The sequence below is a fragment of the Apteryx rowi genome, unplaced genomic scaffold (genome assembly GCF_003343035.1).
Source record: "Apteryx rowi isolate R43461 unplaced genomic scaffold, aptRow1 scaffold_1086, whole genome shotgun sequence".
NCBI classification, from domain to species: Eukaryota; Metazoa; Chordata; class Aves; order Apterygiformes; family Apterygidae; genus Apteryx; species Apteryx rowi.
The window spans coordinates 1-15,990 of record NW_020447293.1 but is presented as its reverse complement, the minus strand read 5'-3'; the positions used below and the strand labels follow the sequence as shown (position 1 = coordinate 15,990).

Here is a 15,990-nt window from a genome sequence, read left to right as displayed (position 1 = left end):
GACAATTCCATCTGAACATGAGGAAAAACTTTTTCACTGTGAGGGTGACAGAGCACTGGAACAGGTTGCCCAGAGAGGTGGTGGAGTCTCCTTCTCTGGAGATATTCAAAACGCGCCTGGATGCGATCCTGTGCAACGTGCTCTAGGTGACCCTGCTTGAGCAGGGGGGTTGGACTAGATGATCTCCAGAGGTCCCTTCCAACCTCAACCATTCTGTGATTCTGTGATCAATAGGGATGAAAAAAAAAATAAAAATCACACAAAGCAGAAAACTATTTGTTCTTGGATATTTTGTCTGGCAGTCTCGCAACTGATTTGATATTCCACAGTAAGAAGTATGGAGAAGTCAAGTAATAAGTAGCTAAATTGCTGGCTGGGCCACGTTAACTGCAACACATTTTGTGTTATAAAACACCTTGTTTTCTGGGGGGCAAACACAAATACAGTGACAGGTCCTAAAATCAAAATCCAAAATAATAGCTGAAAGTTTGCATTAGTCAGCTATAGGCCTGCAACACAGTTCAGTACAACTGAGTTTCAGAGACAAAGGAGAAAAAACACCCTCATCTCATTTCATCTTCGCCTAGAGATCTGTCCTAGCTTTTTTGCCAGATTCAAAACTTCACCTGAAGTGCACCTGAAGTTTTCGGGAATGCAACATGCTAATTCAGAAATCTGTTTCATAACAAGCCCCTGAACTTGGTTCAACTTCTGAGTGTGACATGACTTCATCTTATTCATCTTATATTATAATCCATAATATTTTTCCTCAAGTTTCTTCAATTTATTCAGTTATCTGTTTCAATTTGTTAAACTGGAACTTAATGGGAGGCAATATTTCAGAAAGAAATTGAACAAAGGGAAAGCTTCATTTCTGCCACTCTCTGCTTTCTTCTTCTTTAAGGGAAATTAAACAAAATATTCTACCAACCTGTATGTTTCAACATGAAGAGCTGTGATTTAATTTCAAAGACTCTGTTTAATATGATGATTAAGAGGTTTATGAGATTAAGACAGTCATAGACAAAACTGGTAACAGCGTAGTCTCCTAAGAGATAAGCACAGAATAAAGCAACATGCACTAGCTGATTAATCAGCATCTTGCCAGCATGACCTTTTCCTTCTCCCTCCCCAAAACCTCTGGACATCAATAAAGTGCTTTTAAGTATTAAAATGCTCTGCAATCTTTGATGTATAACTGCTCTAACAAAACGTCTAAAACATGGTTGCTCTCCTTGGTGGGCTACTTTCAAAGCCCTTAAAAAAAAGACTTTGAGTTGCTTCAGGCTCAACTATGGTTTCACCAAGGGTTGAATCGCATGGCTGGGACTGAAGCAAAAGTTAAATTTCTTGTTTTAGCAAGCCATTTTAGTTTGCTCACTCACAGATCCAGGAGTGAGATCTAAAAGATCCAACAAATCACAATGACTCTGGCGTCTACATCTAATATTAGACTACTGATACCACAGCTGTAGAAGAGGTGGGTGTTGTAGGAAATACACTGAACAAAAGTGCACAGCATCTGCTCCCAGTGTCTTTTAACCAGTCAGATTGTTATAACTGTACAGATAATCACACTGGAAGATCCTAGGAGAACATATGCACAGGATAATAGGAAATACAGCAAATTGTCTACAGAAGATGAGGCAGTACAGAGACAACTACTTTGTCACAATACAGAAGAAATCTATCACTCTTCACATCACAATTTGGCATCTGTGCTTATCCAGTCCTTATTTTGAACATGCAAATGGACAGATGCAAACAACAATATGAATAAAAGGCAAGATTTATTTAAAAGCTTTGTAGATTAGAAACTATAATAAAAATCTTGCCAACTAGTCAAAAGATTATCTAGAAAAGTAACTAAAGCACTTCTGCAAAGTTTCTGCTTTTATTTAATCAGCTTAGATGTTGGCCTTCTGAAGAGAGATAAGCATGAGGAGAGAAAGTAGATGGTATACATCTATATATATCTAATCTCTATTCATTCCCACACTCAAAACAATACAAATGTTTTGTTTTGTTTTTTAAATTAAAGTTTGAATATTTCAGTCACTGTCATTCCTAAACAAACATTAAATTAAAGAAAGAACTGGAGAAGACAAGTCAGACCAAAAAATAAATACATACATACATATTAAAAACTCAGGAGTGAATTTTTATAAGGATTGAGGGTTCAGTTTCTTTGAGGCTGAGAACAGTCGTTTATAAACTCCATTAGCTATACTTTCTAAATTCTGTAGCTACATCTACTTTCATGTAACTAGAGATACTCAAGGAGCCAGAAGTGGTCCCACAAACAACTTCAGAGACAAAACTGTACATCAGTCAAGCATACATGGTTTTCTACAATTTCCTTTTATAAATAAGTTATAAGGTCTCAAACATGATGTTTTGCCTTTCTGTACGGTGCAATTGCTTTTAAAGCAAGATTACATGCACAGTTACTGTTTGGTCTTTTATTTCCATGATTCTCCTGCCATGCTCCAAAACCCTAACATTGATGGCCAGGAGATTTATCTGGGTTTGGTTTCTACCCTGCAACCCCTGTGAGATATGCACTCCTACGAGGAATATAGCTCTCTTCGCAGTCTAGCTTTCCAATTGCTGAGGCAGTCATGCAACTGTGTATGTCAATGTGCAACACTGAAGGTATAAGAGCAGGGACAGCTTTTAAGAGCTTCCTAAAAGAGCTTCTATTTATTTATCGGCCCCTAGGAAGGAACAGAGAAGATAACATAATATCACACTTTGTGGCATATCAGTATTAGTACTTGAATATATGAATGAAGGCATGAATACATGGCTTTCTGAATAGAGAAGCTGTGGACAGTTGAGTTCATAATAATATTGACCACCGATAGTTAATTTCTGCTTTACACACCAGATATTGTGGGAAAAAAACATTACAATAGAGACACTTGTTTTTCAGAAAACTAAAATCTCATGCAGCAATTATTGTATGTCAGTGAATGACAAGCTCCAGACTAGCCAAAAAAATAATGCTTCAGACATGCATTTTCAACAGCAGGTGAAATAACCAGCAAGAATATATGAGCTTTAATGAAGTTTAAGGATATACTACAACAGAATAAAAGCAATGAAAGTCAAAATCAGTTGGCGAGGAAGTTACATTCACTCACTAGAAAAAGCACACAGAATTTCCTAATAGCTATTTTGTCAGCACATTCACCCCTAGTAATAGGGGATTAGGGCAAACACTCTCTCCAAAAGTGGGTCTGCTTCCTTGGTAAACAAGAAGGAGATGCAGCTGTAGGAAAGGACATCCAGACCCCAGCCCTGCTTTGTAAAGTGAACTTCCCACAGTGCACACTGTGAGGAAAAACTCCTGTTTCACCAGCTGCCAAGCCTTTGTCAGAAGATGAAATTTGCAGCATAAATCCTGGCACTAGCCACTGAAGGGTCAATGAATGACAGCAGCTTTCCCCTGGAGCACAGCAGTAAAGGAGCCAGCAGTGACTTGCTTTGACTATTGCCAAGCACAGTTCCTAGATGAGTTCAAGCAATTGTAGCACTCAAAGCACATTCCTTATCTTTCTTCCTGTAAACCCAGGGCAAATCTAGACCAGCAGAATTATTTCCACAACTGGAATACAGCAGCACAATGTTTAAAGATGACAGTTTAGGAATTAACAACAAGGAACAGGTATGTAATGTTCTCCAAAATGTTTATAAACTATTTGACACAAGGGCAGATAAGAGCTACAAGACAAAGAATTAAAAGTAGCTTGTTTCAGCCGCAGGCACAAGACAGACAACCACAGCAGAAGCATACAGAAAGTATCTGGAGCAGACAGTAAGGCATCGTACGTAACAACCTGTGCTACTGAGTGGTCAAGCAATCCATGTGGTTTGAGAGAAAAGTATTAGCAAAGCACTGTTTGGTTTAGCTTCAGCACTAATCAATATCTTTATCCTCACAGTGAAGTSCTATGTGGTATATTAATTTGGTATTCATATGAGCATTATTCTTGGTTTAGATAATCTCAGATCACAGCTGAATTGTGCAGGCACTCAATGATACATATATAGAAGACAAGCCTTCTTTGAAGCACCTGCAGTTTAAATTTAAGATAAAAGACAAGTTCTGGACAGACAGTAAGGGGGTAAGTAATAGGAAACAGAGAATCCAATATCAGTCAGAATTGCAAGTAGTGATTTTAGCACAGCAAAAGCTTAGTCATTTGCAGTAAACTCCACAGAAAAAGAAAGTTTAAATGGGAACATGATGAGAAACAATGAAGCAGCTTTGTAGACATTTATAGAAAGTCTCTTTCAAGCATGAAGAGGAAGCTTGGGAGAAAACACTTGGTTTGAAAAGTTGAAAGAAAGGGAACAGAAGCTAGTGAGATCTGAGGTAGAAACTAGCCTCTTGCTAATAACAGGGGAAAAATGGCTGGGGATAGGCTTTGAAGTGCCTTGAAAGTGGAGGGAAGCAATTTGTGTGTGAGGTCCAGTTTGAAAGAGGAGCCAGAGGAGGGGCATGGGCAACAAAGCATCTGGCAGAAACAGCAGAAAAGTCTCTTTGTAGGAATTCTCTACATGGTACGAGTGGAGCAAGACTACAGTTGGAAAGGCTATGAAAAAAAATGTTATTGTAACAATGGGTGTCTGGACAAGACATTCAGCTTGACGGATGGATTTTAAAAATAAAAATAATTTAAAAAAAATCTCAAAGTTGCTTTGCAATAAGAATTTGCAAGACTCCAACTGAGACCTTGCTCCTGGTCCTATAATCCAGCACATCAGAATATTTTTAGGTTTCAAGACTGAATGACAGACAGAATAATGATTATCCAAAGCAACGGAGAGAGCAGAAGGGGCTAAAAGTAGGAAGATTTAAAGCTCTGACTTCGGCAAAATGAGCTAACTAAACATCTGTGAGCAGATACCGGGGACACAAGCCAATATTTTACACTGGAGAAAAAGAGATGCACAGAATAGCAGGCCACTGGCATGCAATGGTAGTTGAATTTGTGGATGAGACTACCAAGAAATAAGTGAGAGCATGAAAAAGAAGGTGACCACAGAAGACATCCTGCATAGAGCTCTTTCTGTGGCATGCCTAAGTAGTGCATTCACACCAACACCGAAATAGATAAGTATTGGAAACAYAGGAAATCAGTGCACTTGCTCACAACACATTGACAGACTGACCATAGATAAGGAGGAAGCTTTTCAGCAATGTCTCCTAGCACCAGCCATGTCTCTAACTCAGTACTTCTGCATTTTCCTTTAACAAATTACCTTATGTAAATACAGAACACTTTGACATCTTAAGACACAAAGTGCCTTAAGCACTTTGAAGACAGTTTGGCTGTTGCTGTGGCTGTAGAAAATCTAAAAATCTCTAAAAATCTGAGACAATATAAACCAGATTTTCAAACAGTATACACTGGCACACTCTACTGAAGTCAGGGAAGTTAAGGCAAAGTAAATTTCATATATTTTATTTATTTATATTGAAACCATGCCAATTGTGGCTTAGATGACACAGAGGTACTATACAAAAACAGTATTTCTCTATCATGAACTAGTCCTATACACAAGATTTAAGAACACACCACAGCATAAATATGCCTAGCTGCAAACTATTAGAAAAGACTGCGGCTTTAGCTTATAGCATTCATAAATAGTGCACACAAATTAGGGCATATTTTATAACAAAGAGCATAGATTTTTTGCTGCTGCATATGTGGAACCCTAACTATCTATTCTGACTTCATATCTATTAAGAGACAACTGGCAAACTGCAGCTGCAAAGCAACAAATACTGAGTGCTGCTTAAAAAGCAGGCTGAAAAGACTGYTTTTCTCTGGTTTGGTTTCAGAAAGCTACTGCAATATTTTCCTGCTGTCCAAAGGCTGCCTTTTCCCTCATGCCTCAACATTCCCTTCAAAATCATAACAGAAATTGGGAGTGACATAGGAACTGCTGTGCTGAGCCAGTATGAGCAGAGTATACCTTGTACTTGGCTAGTTCCCCTGTAACAGGATAGGTAAGTTTAGAGATACTTTGCAATAGCATTCGGCAATCTAGCTGCCCTGCAAGAGCTAGAATAATCTATTTAAGCTATTTTTTCAGGAAAAACACAGAGAACACTTGTGAAATTGTATTTGTACAGTATGATTCAAGTTCATAGAGCTGGAAGAATGCTAACAGATGTGGGTTTTGACACTTAAATATATTTCATAACAAAGAAAAAACAATGCTCCGGCTTACCGAAGTAATATTTACTCAGCTGCTGTAAATGAACATTGTGACCACCAATCTCAAATACTCATCTGATACTAATCAATTAGAGCTGATTACTTCCAGTACTGACAGGAACCAAAATGATTGGAATCTATCTCTTCTAATAAAAATAAAAGAGTAAGTTGAACAAAAGAACATATTAGTCTAGCTCAATCCAGAAAAGACTTTGTACAGTAAGAAACAGGTAATACACAAGAACTGGTTGGTTCTTCTGTCCTCATTTAAGAACAAGTATTCCTGCCATGTGAAAAAGACTGGAACCAATCTGTGTAAAATACACACAATGGACTCTCCAAAGATGCGCAGTGTTTGCATGAGACCCCCATACAACCTTAGGAAACTTCATAAATTCTCAAACACGAGCGGAAGTGCATCATGCTCCTCCTCTCACCTATGTCACCTAAGCTCAGACAGACAATGGTATTGTCTTCTTCAAAAATGAAAGGAATTCCAGCCTCCAGAAAAAGCTTCAAACGCAGTTCACAAACCATGATGAGCCCTGTCAGGCAGTGTTCTCCCAGTCCTGAAATACTACTATACACTGCAGGATTTGAATAGCATTATGATTTGTTACATTTGTGTGTCTTATACAGAACTAGATTCTGTGCTCACTTAGAAACACAGCTTTCTAAAACAAAAGAGTTTCATTTGTCTGTGTGCATTTTTCCTTTTATGTGCTTCTTGTTTTGGATTTTTGTTTGTTAAATCCTTAAATCAATGGAATACAACGCACACATAAACTGAAGTACGTGCCTCAGTGTGTGCAGGATCACAGCCTTCTTGCTAATTCCAATATCTATTTCTGTGTCTTTCAAAGCCTCATCTTTAATTTACACTAGTTACTATTCATTCATTAATAGGACACAATATCATTCAAGAACAGAGTGATAAATACATTGATTTACAAAATACTAGAACTTGCATCTCTCAGCACTGGATTTCAGGGTACCTTCAGATAATATAACTTTGGGTGATGAATATTTATATTCTGGTGTGTCCAATGTAAATTATCTGGCACTGCAAAGTAAGAGTACAGAACCTTTCCAGTACAAACTTAGTGACTAGGAGGTTAAGTGCAGTGAYGCACCTGGCCACAAAGCATCATCCACAAGGAGGAAGAATACACCACCACTTGATTTGTAATAGAACACTGGACACGTTGATATTTGGATACCAAAACAAAAACAAAAATCTGCTGCTAGTTACTGCAATTTGAGAATAAAATGGAATTTAAAAGTCAAGGCTTACTTAAAATTGACCATCAGCACATTCCATTCAAAGTCATAAATGGTAGAGTATGACAGGAAAACTTGTACCCCAACAGTGTCCAGGTCATGCAGTAACATGTTGTGTATTCTGTGAATGTCTGATCTACTCAGCGGGTTGGCTATCTTATTAAAAATAATAGTGCTAGGCTTCAAAGTATCGCCTTCAGCTTGCCATCACAGTAGCCTTCAATGGATAACTAGCAAAGATCATACAACAAAAGCTACAACATCTGCAGAAGAAACAGAAATGTTGGAAATAACAGGGGAACCAAACTGCTTCAGTGAAGTGCAATCATAGAAATTTCTCCTAGAAATTTCAGTCTGGAGTTCCATTAATAAATACAAAAGCTGAATGAAAAGCATCACCAGCATACACATCCAGGAAAAAAACACACATGTACCCCTCCTCAGACACACTCAAATGGCAATGATACCATAATGCTCCAAAATGTTAAATCATGATTTAGAAATACATAAATCAGCAAAGAAATTTTAAAACATACTATTTTCCTCTCTCTCCCTCTCTCTCTCTGTAAACATATATACATGCATACCTCTACACACATAAATAGATAGATATAAACAGAGAAAGAAATAGATAGACAGGTAGAGCACTTTCATTTAGCTATTTTTTTAATCTTTCTATCTACCAGTCATGATGCCCACATATCTTTATTGAAATGATCTGCCTCTTTAACTCTTTCCTCATTCCCTGTTATTTGAGTACTTCTCTGCTGTTTACCATATGAAACTTGATTAGATATACTTTAAGGGCAGAAAAAGTATAAACTTTGCTCTTTGTTCTTAATTTTTGACACAATAACGTACTACTATTTCTTACTTAAGGAACTGCTCCAGTATTCCTTCTCCACAGATTTCTCCTATTTGGGGTAGTAGTCTTTCATTGTAATGAGACTTTTGATCAAATAGAGATTACAATATCTGGTATTCTGTTAGTTTTACAAGATCAGAAATTCTCTTAGTTAAAGGTATAAATGTTTTGGAGGGCTGTCATGCCTCTCTCAACCCACTGAATTACACATTTGCACAGTCTCATCAAACCACAAAAGCCAAGGCACTGACGCAGTTCTGCTACAGGCAGTAGCAGGGGAAATCTGCATCCCTTGGACACTGATAACACAAAATGTTATTCTTTGAAGGAACAAATACAAGGCAGAGAAAGCTAATGAGGCCCACAGACAACATGGATCAACATACAACATTTCTACATGGAGAGAGACACCAGACTGTGCTACTCATACCACCATGAGAGTGCCTTTTTTTTACCTTGGTCCTAGGCTGGAAGGAAAGAGAAAGGTAGGAAGAGCCCAGCACATCTACACTAAGTGCTCAACTGAATGAGCTTCCACAGAGACGAAAATCAGGCTCAAACATTCATCACAGCTCTGAATTCCACTAAGAGAACCCTACATCACTCCAGAGCTCTTGGGGATCAAGGCTTTTGCCATGAAAATGCACTTAGCCATACTTTACATGACTGTTGCATGATGCATAACACAGGCTAGCTCTGAAAGACGGATTCAAAAATCTGTAGGCTTAATGAGTATTCAGAGTCTAAGTACTTTGCTGATCCGGACGCTTGTTAAAAATATTTACTCAGGCACCTGGTAATTGTGGGTACACAGAGAGACCACATGCTGTAGGAAAACATCTTTTATGCATGAGATGTCTATATCATTTAGAATATTATGTAGATTTTTGTTAAATTAAATACCAAAAGCCAAAACTCAACAACCTTCAAAGGCAAATTCTAATGAATGTCACACATACACTTAAAGCCTCCCTTCTATGAAAGTATGAAAGACTCCATCAGATAGCAGGAGGAAAACAGACTGAAATAATAAAATAAATAAGTTTTCTCTCATGATGAGTGTCCTCTGAAGCTCCTCTGAGCTTCAACAACAAATTGTATCCCCCCCTCCAAAAAAAATAAACTCTCTACATCATGCCACTGGAACAAACTAAACAATAAAAGGACATCATATGCCAGAGTGAATTAAAATATCTGGCAAATGAATAACCCAATGGGGAACCATATATGTGTTCTCATGTAAAGAGATAAAGCGAAAGGCTAAGGACAGCCCTGAAGATGAAAGTAATTTTTGGAATTTTGGTTAACAACCTCAAACAGTACTGACTCCAGGGAAAATGCATGCACAATGAAACAGACAGCTCACATGAGCAGAGCTCACAGGGTCAAATCTGTAATTATTTTTTGCTGATAATGCTCTTTCCTAGATTAAAAACACCTTTGTTGGAAGCCTTAAAATTATTTGCATATATATGGCTTTATTTATTTTCACAAAATTATGATTTTTGTAGTGATATTAGATGCTCATATGATCCAAGTTCCTGGTGTCCAAGCCCAGTGAAAGCAATTTTCTGGAGGCCACAGTGCCCTTAGACTATAATTTAAATTGCTAAGTAGTTCTCTGCCCATTTTTAAAAACCATAGAATACTTCTTAAAGTTCCATGTGTCAGTGGAATTTACCTTACTACCCTTTTGTGACATGCTTTAGCGTTACTATTTATTTTTACAAAAATCAGGAGCTCTAACCGTTTCCCATTTTCCATCCTACTGCATGCAGTACCTCACAGATACTTGACTGACCCACTGGCAGAGGAAGCCTTCTACTATATGCTACTTGTTCCTTACAGGTCACTGCCTGTCCACATATTTTGCTCCCACAATAAATCCCTTTAGAAGAGGAGAGGATGGACAGAAAGAGAAAGACTGCAATAGAAAGACAGACGGAACCAGAGAAACCATTTATACTGGACACAGAAAGGGGAAAAGTTTCCCCCACTGCATTGCTCTTCTGCTTTCTTTCAGTTCTTTACATATAGCCCTGGCCAGAGTCGCAGAATCACCTGCCACAGCTGCCGTTAATGACAACCCCAGCCTCACTAGACTGTTAACAGTAGAATGAATATCCCTTGCCACAGAGCAGTATCATCTACTTTTGGCACCTTTATCCCTAGTATCTACATGCCACAGGCCTTTTCTGCTTGGTTTCACATCAGGAAGTTTATATTCACAGCGAGCATGATGACATACTACGTGCAAATCGCAAGATCCTTAATAATCATTTAGAACTAATGTGGTTTTGCCAAATGCTCAGAAGCTACCTACTCTGTCATATTTCAGCATCTGATTTGACAAAAATACCCATTTGCCACACATGCAAAAAACTGTGAGCACTGCTGGAAGGAGCTGGAATAGGAAAAAGGCAGGAGGGAGGTGAGCTCAAGCTTGCTCGAGGGCCAGGCACAGGCTCAGTCCTTCGGCTCGTGACCTGCCTGCTGGAGCCGCAGCCAATGCTGGGCACCACTTGTCAGGAGAAGTCACGCAATGGGGCCTTTTTAAAGCCTTCGACACCACTGTTTCAGACAATGCATTTTGTGACAGAAAATAATTTAACTAATTCAAGAAAATGCCACAGACTCAACTTCATAGTAAGTGCTGTTAATTCAGTATTTGTACCAAATAGATGGATCAGATTCCAACTGCTGTATATTAACATGCCTACTTTGAAACCAGATGAGATGCACTACTTCACCGCTGACGACACCAGCTGAGGTACGCGCACACACACACACACACACACACACTCAGAAGAGGACCTCTAAGACTAAATATGAGATGGAAAAAGGAGGCCAAAAGTGCTAATTTCAAATTTTGTTTCCTATAAACTAATAAAAGAATGACTGCACTGAAAACAGCTTTTTTCACAAATACGAGGTCAGTGGTTATTTTTCTTACTCTCTGAAGAGCAGCTCTAGGCAATAGAGTATACTGGGCCAGAGACACACCAAGCGTAAACAAGCATAGTGACAATGTTCAGCATCAACCAAAATAAGGACCTGATACAATGTACTCACAATGGTGTCATTTTTTTGAAGAAATACAAAGAAAAAAATTACAATTTCAAGTAGAGAGTCTGAAATGTTTCTGTAATGCTCATATTCAACAGTACAGGTATACACAGTAACAAATTATTAAAGCAGCTTATTTGAGTGAGAGTAGAATTTCCTCATAATATTAACCCATAGCATCTTTCAGACAATGTTTTCAGTCAATAATCAGAACTTACCATATTGATTGGGTCAACCGGGCCAATGCTGTTAACATAGACATCTGTTTCAATTACCGTAGTTCTCACTAAACAAAACAGTAACCATAATAATTACATATTTAATCAACTCTTTACATTGTTAGGGTTATTTAACCTATCTATTAAAAACAACAATAAACCTGATTTTTTAAATTAAATTCAGAAAAATTAAGTCTCTGGTGTGTTGTCTGTTCATTAGGCAAAGAATCATATATAACTTGGCTCCCTTATTCTACATAAACTAAATTACAATTATCAAGATAATTTTTTTACTTCTTAATGAAACCCCAATCTATGTTTTGTGAGCACAAAGACATCAAAAATACAAAAAGTAAAGGAAGGGAAACAAAAAAAATATATCTTCCAACATAAAAAATGATTTATAAGTAGAACAAAGAAAATATCTGGAAAATGTTGTTTATATAACAAACCATGGGGCCTGGGAGCAGCAGTATTTATCAACTGCAAAACATCAATATGCAGTGCTTTCTGTCGATTCCTATTTGAAGATGCGTAACAAAAATAAAATAACTTTTAGCCACAGATTTCTTCAATTCATGCAATTATACCACACTTAAGGATTATTAATGTCCTTTCATCAGCTTGATCAACACACTGCTTCACACATCAAATTAAAAGCTCATCAAACGAAAGTTAAATATTTCCATATTTATTTTTTTTTAAAACAGAAATGAAACTACTCTCCAATGGCTGACAAAAATTGTTTTAAAGATATCATCTTCTTATAATGCAGGACATTTAGAGAAAGGCACAAATTATAAGTGACATATCATGTTCTAGTCCCCAGTGGCATAAAGCTCTGCTGGTCTTTCTCCCATAATTTAATGGTTAAAATGAAGCATCTCTGTCCATCTTTGCATGGAAAAGGGAGGAAATACAAGCAAAATGGTACTTCGATTTCATAGGAGAGGGACTCTAGGTAATCAGATTTGATGTCTTTATACAGTAAACAGAAATCACCCAAGTGTTCTTTAACAAACCTAAAGTCTTAAGTAACACAGGCTTTTTCAAATCTCAAAAATCTAAAACTCTGTGCCACAAACAGGCATACAGGAGAAAAAAAAAGGGGGGGAGGGTAAGAGTATAATTAACATCCCTGCCAGCTACAGTGACAGACAAGATACATTTCCTACATATCCTACAAAATCTTTTCCCTGCCATTCTCACTTAAGAGGAAATTTTTCCTGATTCCAAATCTGATTACTGCTGACCCTGAGCCTGAGAGCAAGACGCACCAGCCTGGCTGCACAAAGGACTTTCTGTGAGACCTCAGAGCACCAAGGTCCTTGTTCACAATCCTGTCCCCAGCGTGCTTCACGCAAAGTTTAAAAAGACTCTGAAAACCAGTTTATTTCCTGGGGGCAAAAAATAAATACTTCCTGAGCTGCAAATGCTCTAAACATCTGCAGGGCTTGGAAAGGAGAGGAAAGAACACAAGATCCACAAACTGAAATACCAGACAAAAAGAATATGTAATATGTGTGTGCGTGCATGTGTATGTGTGCATGTGTATAAATATATATATACACACACACATACATATATGATACATATCTGTATACCATATAGCTAGATATGTCACATAAACACGTACCTTCTTTCTTTGATTTTGCAACCCTATGTGTCTAGGCAACAGCAAAACCCTTCAACTTAACCAGTGCCAGACTGGAACACAAGGGAGTGGATCAAAGCGATCTTGCCTCTGCTCAAGCAATGCTGAATCCAGTGTTTCTCCTATGTTAACAGGAAATGTTTAATCCTCCTTAGTTCTAGGAATCTTGTTTTTTTCTGAGGTTCAATTATTTAACACTGACTTTCAGCACTGCCTAGCCCCCTATCAAACCTCTTCTTTGGACATGAGTAACTACACAGGATTTAAGGTCACTTCTCAGACTTGCCTTCAGTTTGCTGAACAGTTTAAACCTCATACTGCAAGTGGAACCCACAGATAGTCTGTTCAGCACTAACTTCTGAATTCACTCTGTTGTTTCCAGATCCATCTTGACATGTGGACACCAGAACTGGAAATTTTAGAAACAGTGTTATCAGTGCTGCATGAATACTCCCAGATTTCTACTTGCTGTGCATTTTCAAATGCACAAAATTTATCTCAGGACAATGCTCTGGGGGAAAAATGCCTAAGAACTCATGCTACACAAAATATCTAAGTTTTCCTCTAAACCACTGCTTTTCTGTGCACAATCTCCCACCTTGAAATACAACTCATAGGCTTTCTCCTCACTTTTTTTTGTTTTGTCAAGTAGCTCTTGTTTTTACATGTTTCCAGCTTTACCAAAGGTACATATTACTCTAGTAATATGACCTCTCCCTTTCCAAGAGTCTTTCAGTCATCTGCCAATTTTACTACAGAAAATCATTGCTGCAGTCATTAAATACACTGTTATTCTTGATCAAGACTATTTCCTGTGAGATCCCACTAAAGACAGCCCTACCACTGATATTTCATTATTAACAACTACATTTTGAGGTCTGTCAGTGAGGCAGCTTCTAACGTGAGCTGTGTTAGTTTTATACAGTTCCAGCTTGCAGTGAACAGTACTTGATCTGCCACAAGGGCTCTCCTGCAATGTGCCACAGAGTTCAATTTTTCTTTTTTATACTGCTAAGAGTAAGACTATTAGGGCTATTAAGAGTCAGTGAAGAGTCTGAAAAAGCTGGCTCTGTTGAAATTGTTATTTTAATTAACCCAAATGATCTAGAGAAACAAATCTTAAGATTGGAAGGGGCTGCTGTCTTACTTTAGTTCTTCTGTATAGTGCAGACCCTAATACTCGTGTGAATTAGAAGAAAGAATTGATTCTACTTGTGTTCTTCAACTAGAAAGGATTCCAGTGCATGGAAATCACAAACAGTGGAGGAAGCATATTCTTGATACTAATATGGCATCCATATAATTACTATTCCTCATTTACTGTCCACAAAGAACTAACAGTGAAAAACAGTCTGAGAAGATGTTTCTACAGTGAATGTTTCTCATTTCATATTTAAAGTATTAGTAACAGTCTTGAAAACATTACAAGTAGGAGAAAGGCTATTTATTTAACACATGTGCTGAGTAAAGCACAAAGCAGTACCGTAAACTTACAGAAGCTTCTAAGGAAGAAGGGGAGAAAAGGATAGCACACTTCAAATGCACTGAGAGACAACATGAGCTAGGCTGGAGTAAAGCGGGAGGGTGAGAGGATGGCAGACTGCGTACTAAACAGAGAGGCAGCAAGAGAGAAGAGCTCCGAGGAGCAGTTGGCCCCAAGGGATAGTTCAGCAGCTCCTGCAGCGGCTGAAACACCAGGGCAATAGAGGGACCCTGTCTGCTAAGTGCAATCTAGAAAAAAACATTTGCACTTTTTGGTTTCCTGCTTTGCCTCCTTTTAGCCTCTTGCTAGACTAAGCTCTTCTTTAAAAAGTTCAGCTGGTATAATGCATGACCTAACACAAGCACATAGATAAGGAGCAGCTAATCTCAAGAAATAGATCCTGTAAATAAGTGATTCTTGTGCCTGGAACTCCAGAGCAAGAGCACAGCTAACAGAGGCAGCGAACAGACGCAGCAGTTTGCGCAGCAGTGTTTGGGCTCTGACTAGAACTTGAGGATCTTGTTGGAAGTTGTGGGCTTCCTGAGGATCCCCGAGGACCTAGGAGGTGATTGCTGTGAACAGGAAAGGGGAAGCTAGGCAAGGACAACTGCAGGAGGCCTTGACTTCTCCTGGGAAAAGCTCGTGGGAAAAGCTCTAGCTAGGAGTGGCTGCTGCTAACAAGCTCTCTTGGTTGCCCTGGCCAGAGGGAGTTGGGGCCTTTGATCCCAGTGGCCCTTGATTAGGGCGGTCAAGCACCCTGTGAGTCAGTGCTAGGGAGAGGCCTATATAAGAGCCAGGCCTAGAGCRCAGCTCCCAGAGCGCAGCGAACAGAGGCAGCAGTTTGCGCAGAAGGGACCTTCGTTTCTGTTCCCTGTGGTGTASGTTTCCTCAAGTATGGTCGTGACACACCGCACAGCGCGTTCCCCAGTGGCTGTTGGAGTTGCTGTGTTAGAGGCTGCGACCCAGACCGACCCTCTGACAGCAGATGCGGCTCTACAGGTCTCAGGCTGCAGGAGTGCTTGGGGCCTCTCCGGGAGGCCTGGGCTGGCAGCCAGCTCTCCTGCAGGAGGTGTGCTGCTGTTGRCGAGCTGTGTTGTCAGGTAAGGGAGTTACGGGAGGAGGTCAGTAGGCTGCGCAGCATCCGGGAAGCGGAGCAAGTGATAGACAGGGTATTCTCGGAGACTGTGCAG

The 15,990-nt window shown here is 39.0% G+C and overlaps 1 protein-coding gene across 1 annotated transcript in view; it reads right to left on the bottom strand.

The window, feature by feature from the left end:
* Positions 1-11,731, bottom strand: part of LOC112968983 (gamma-aminobutyric acid receptor subunit gamma-1) — a gene marked incomplete at its 5' end in the record, with an annotated part of 32,148 nt that extends 20,417 nt beyond the window's left edge. Inside the window, one exon of the mRNA XM_026071805.1 lies at positions 11,664-11,731. Within this exon, the coding sequence (XP_025927590.1) occupies positions 11,664-11,731 (68 nt within the window). The remainder of the gene's footprint in view (positions 1-11,663) is intronic.
* Positions 11,732-15,990: the final 4,259 nt, after the last annotated feature.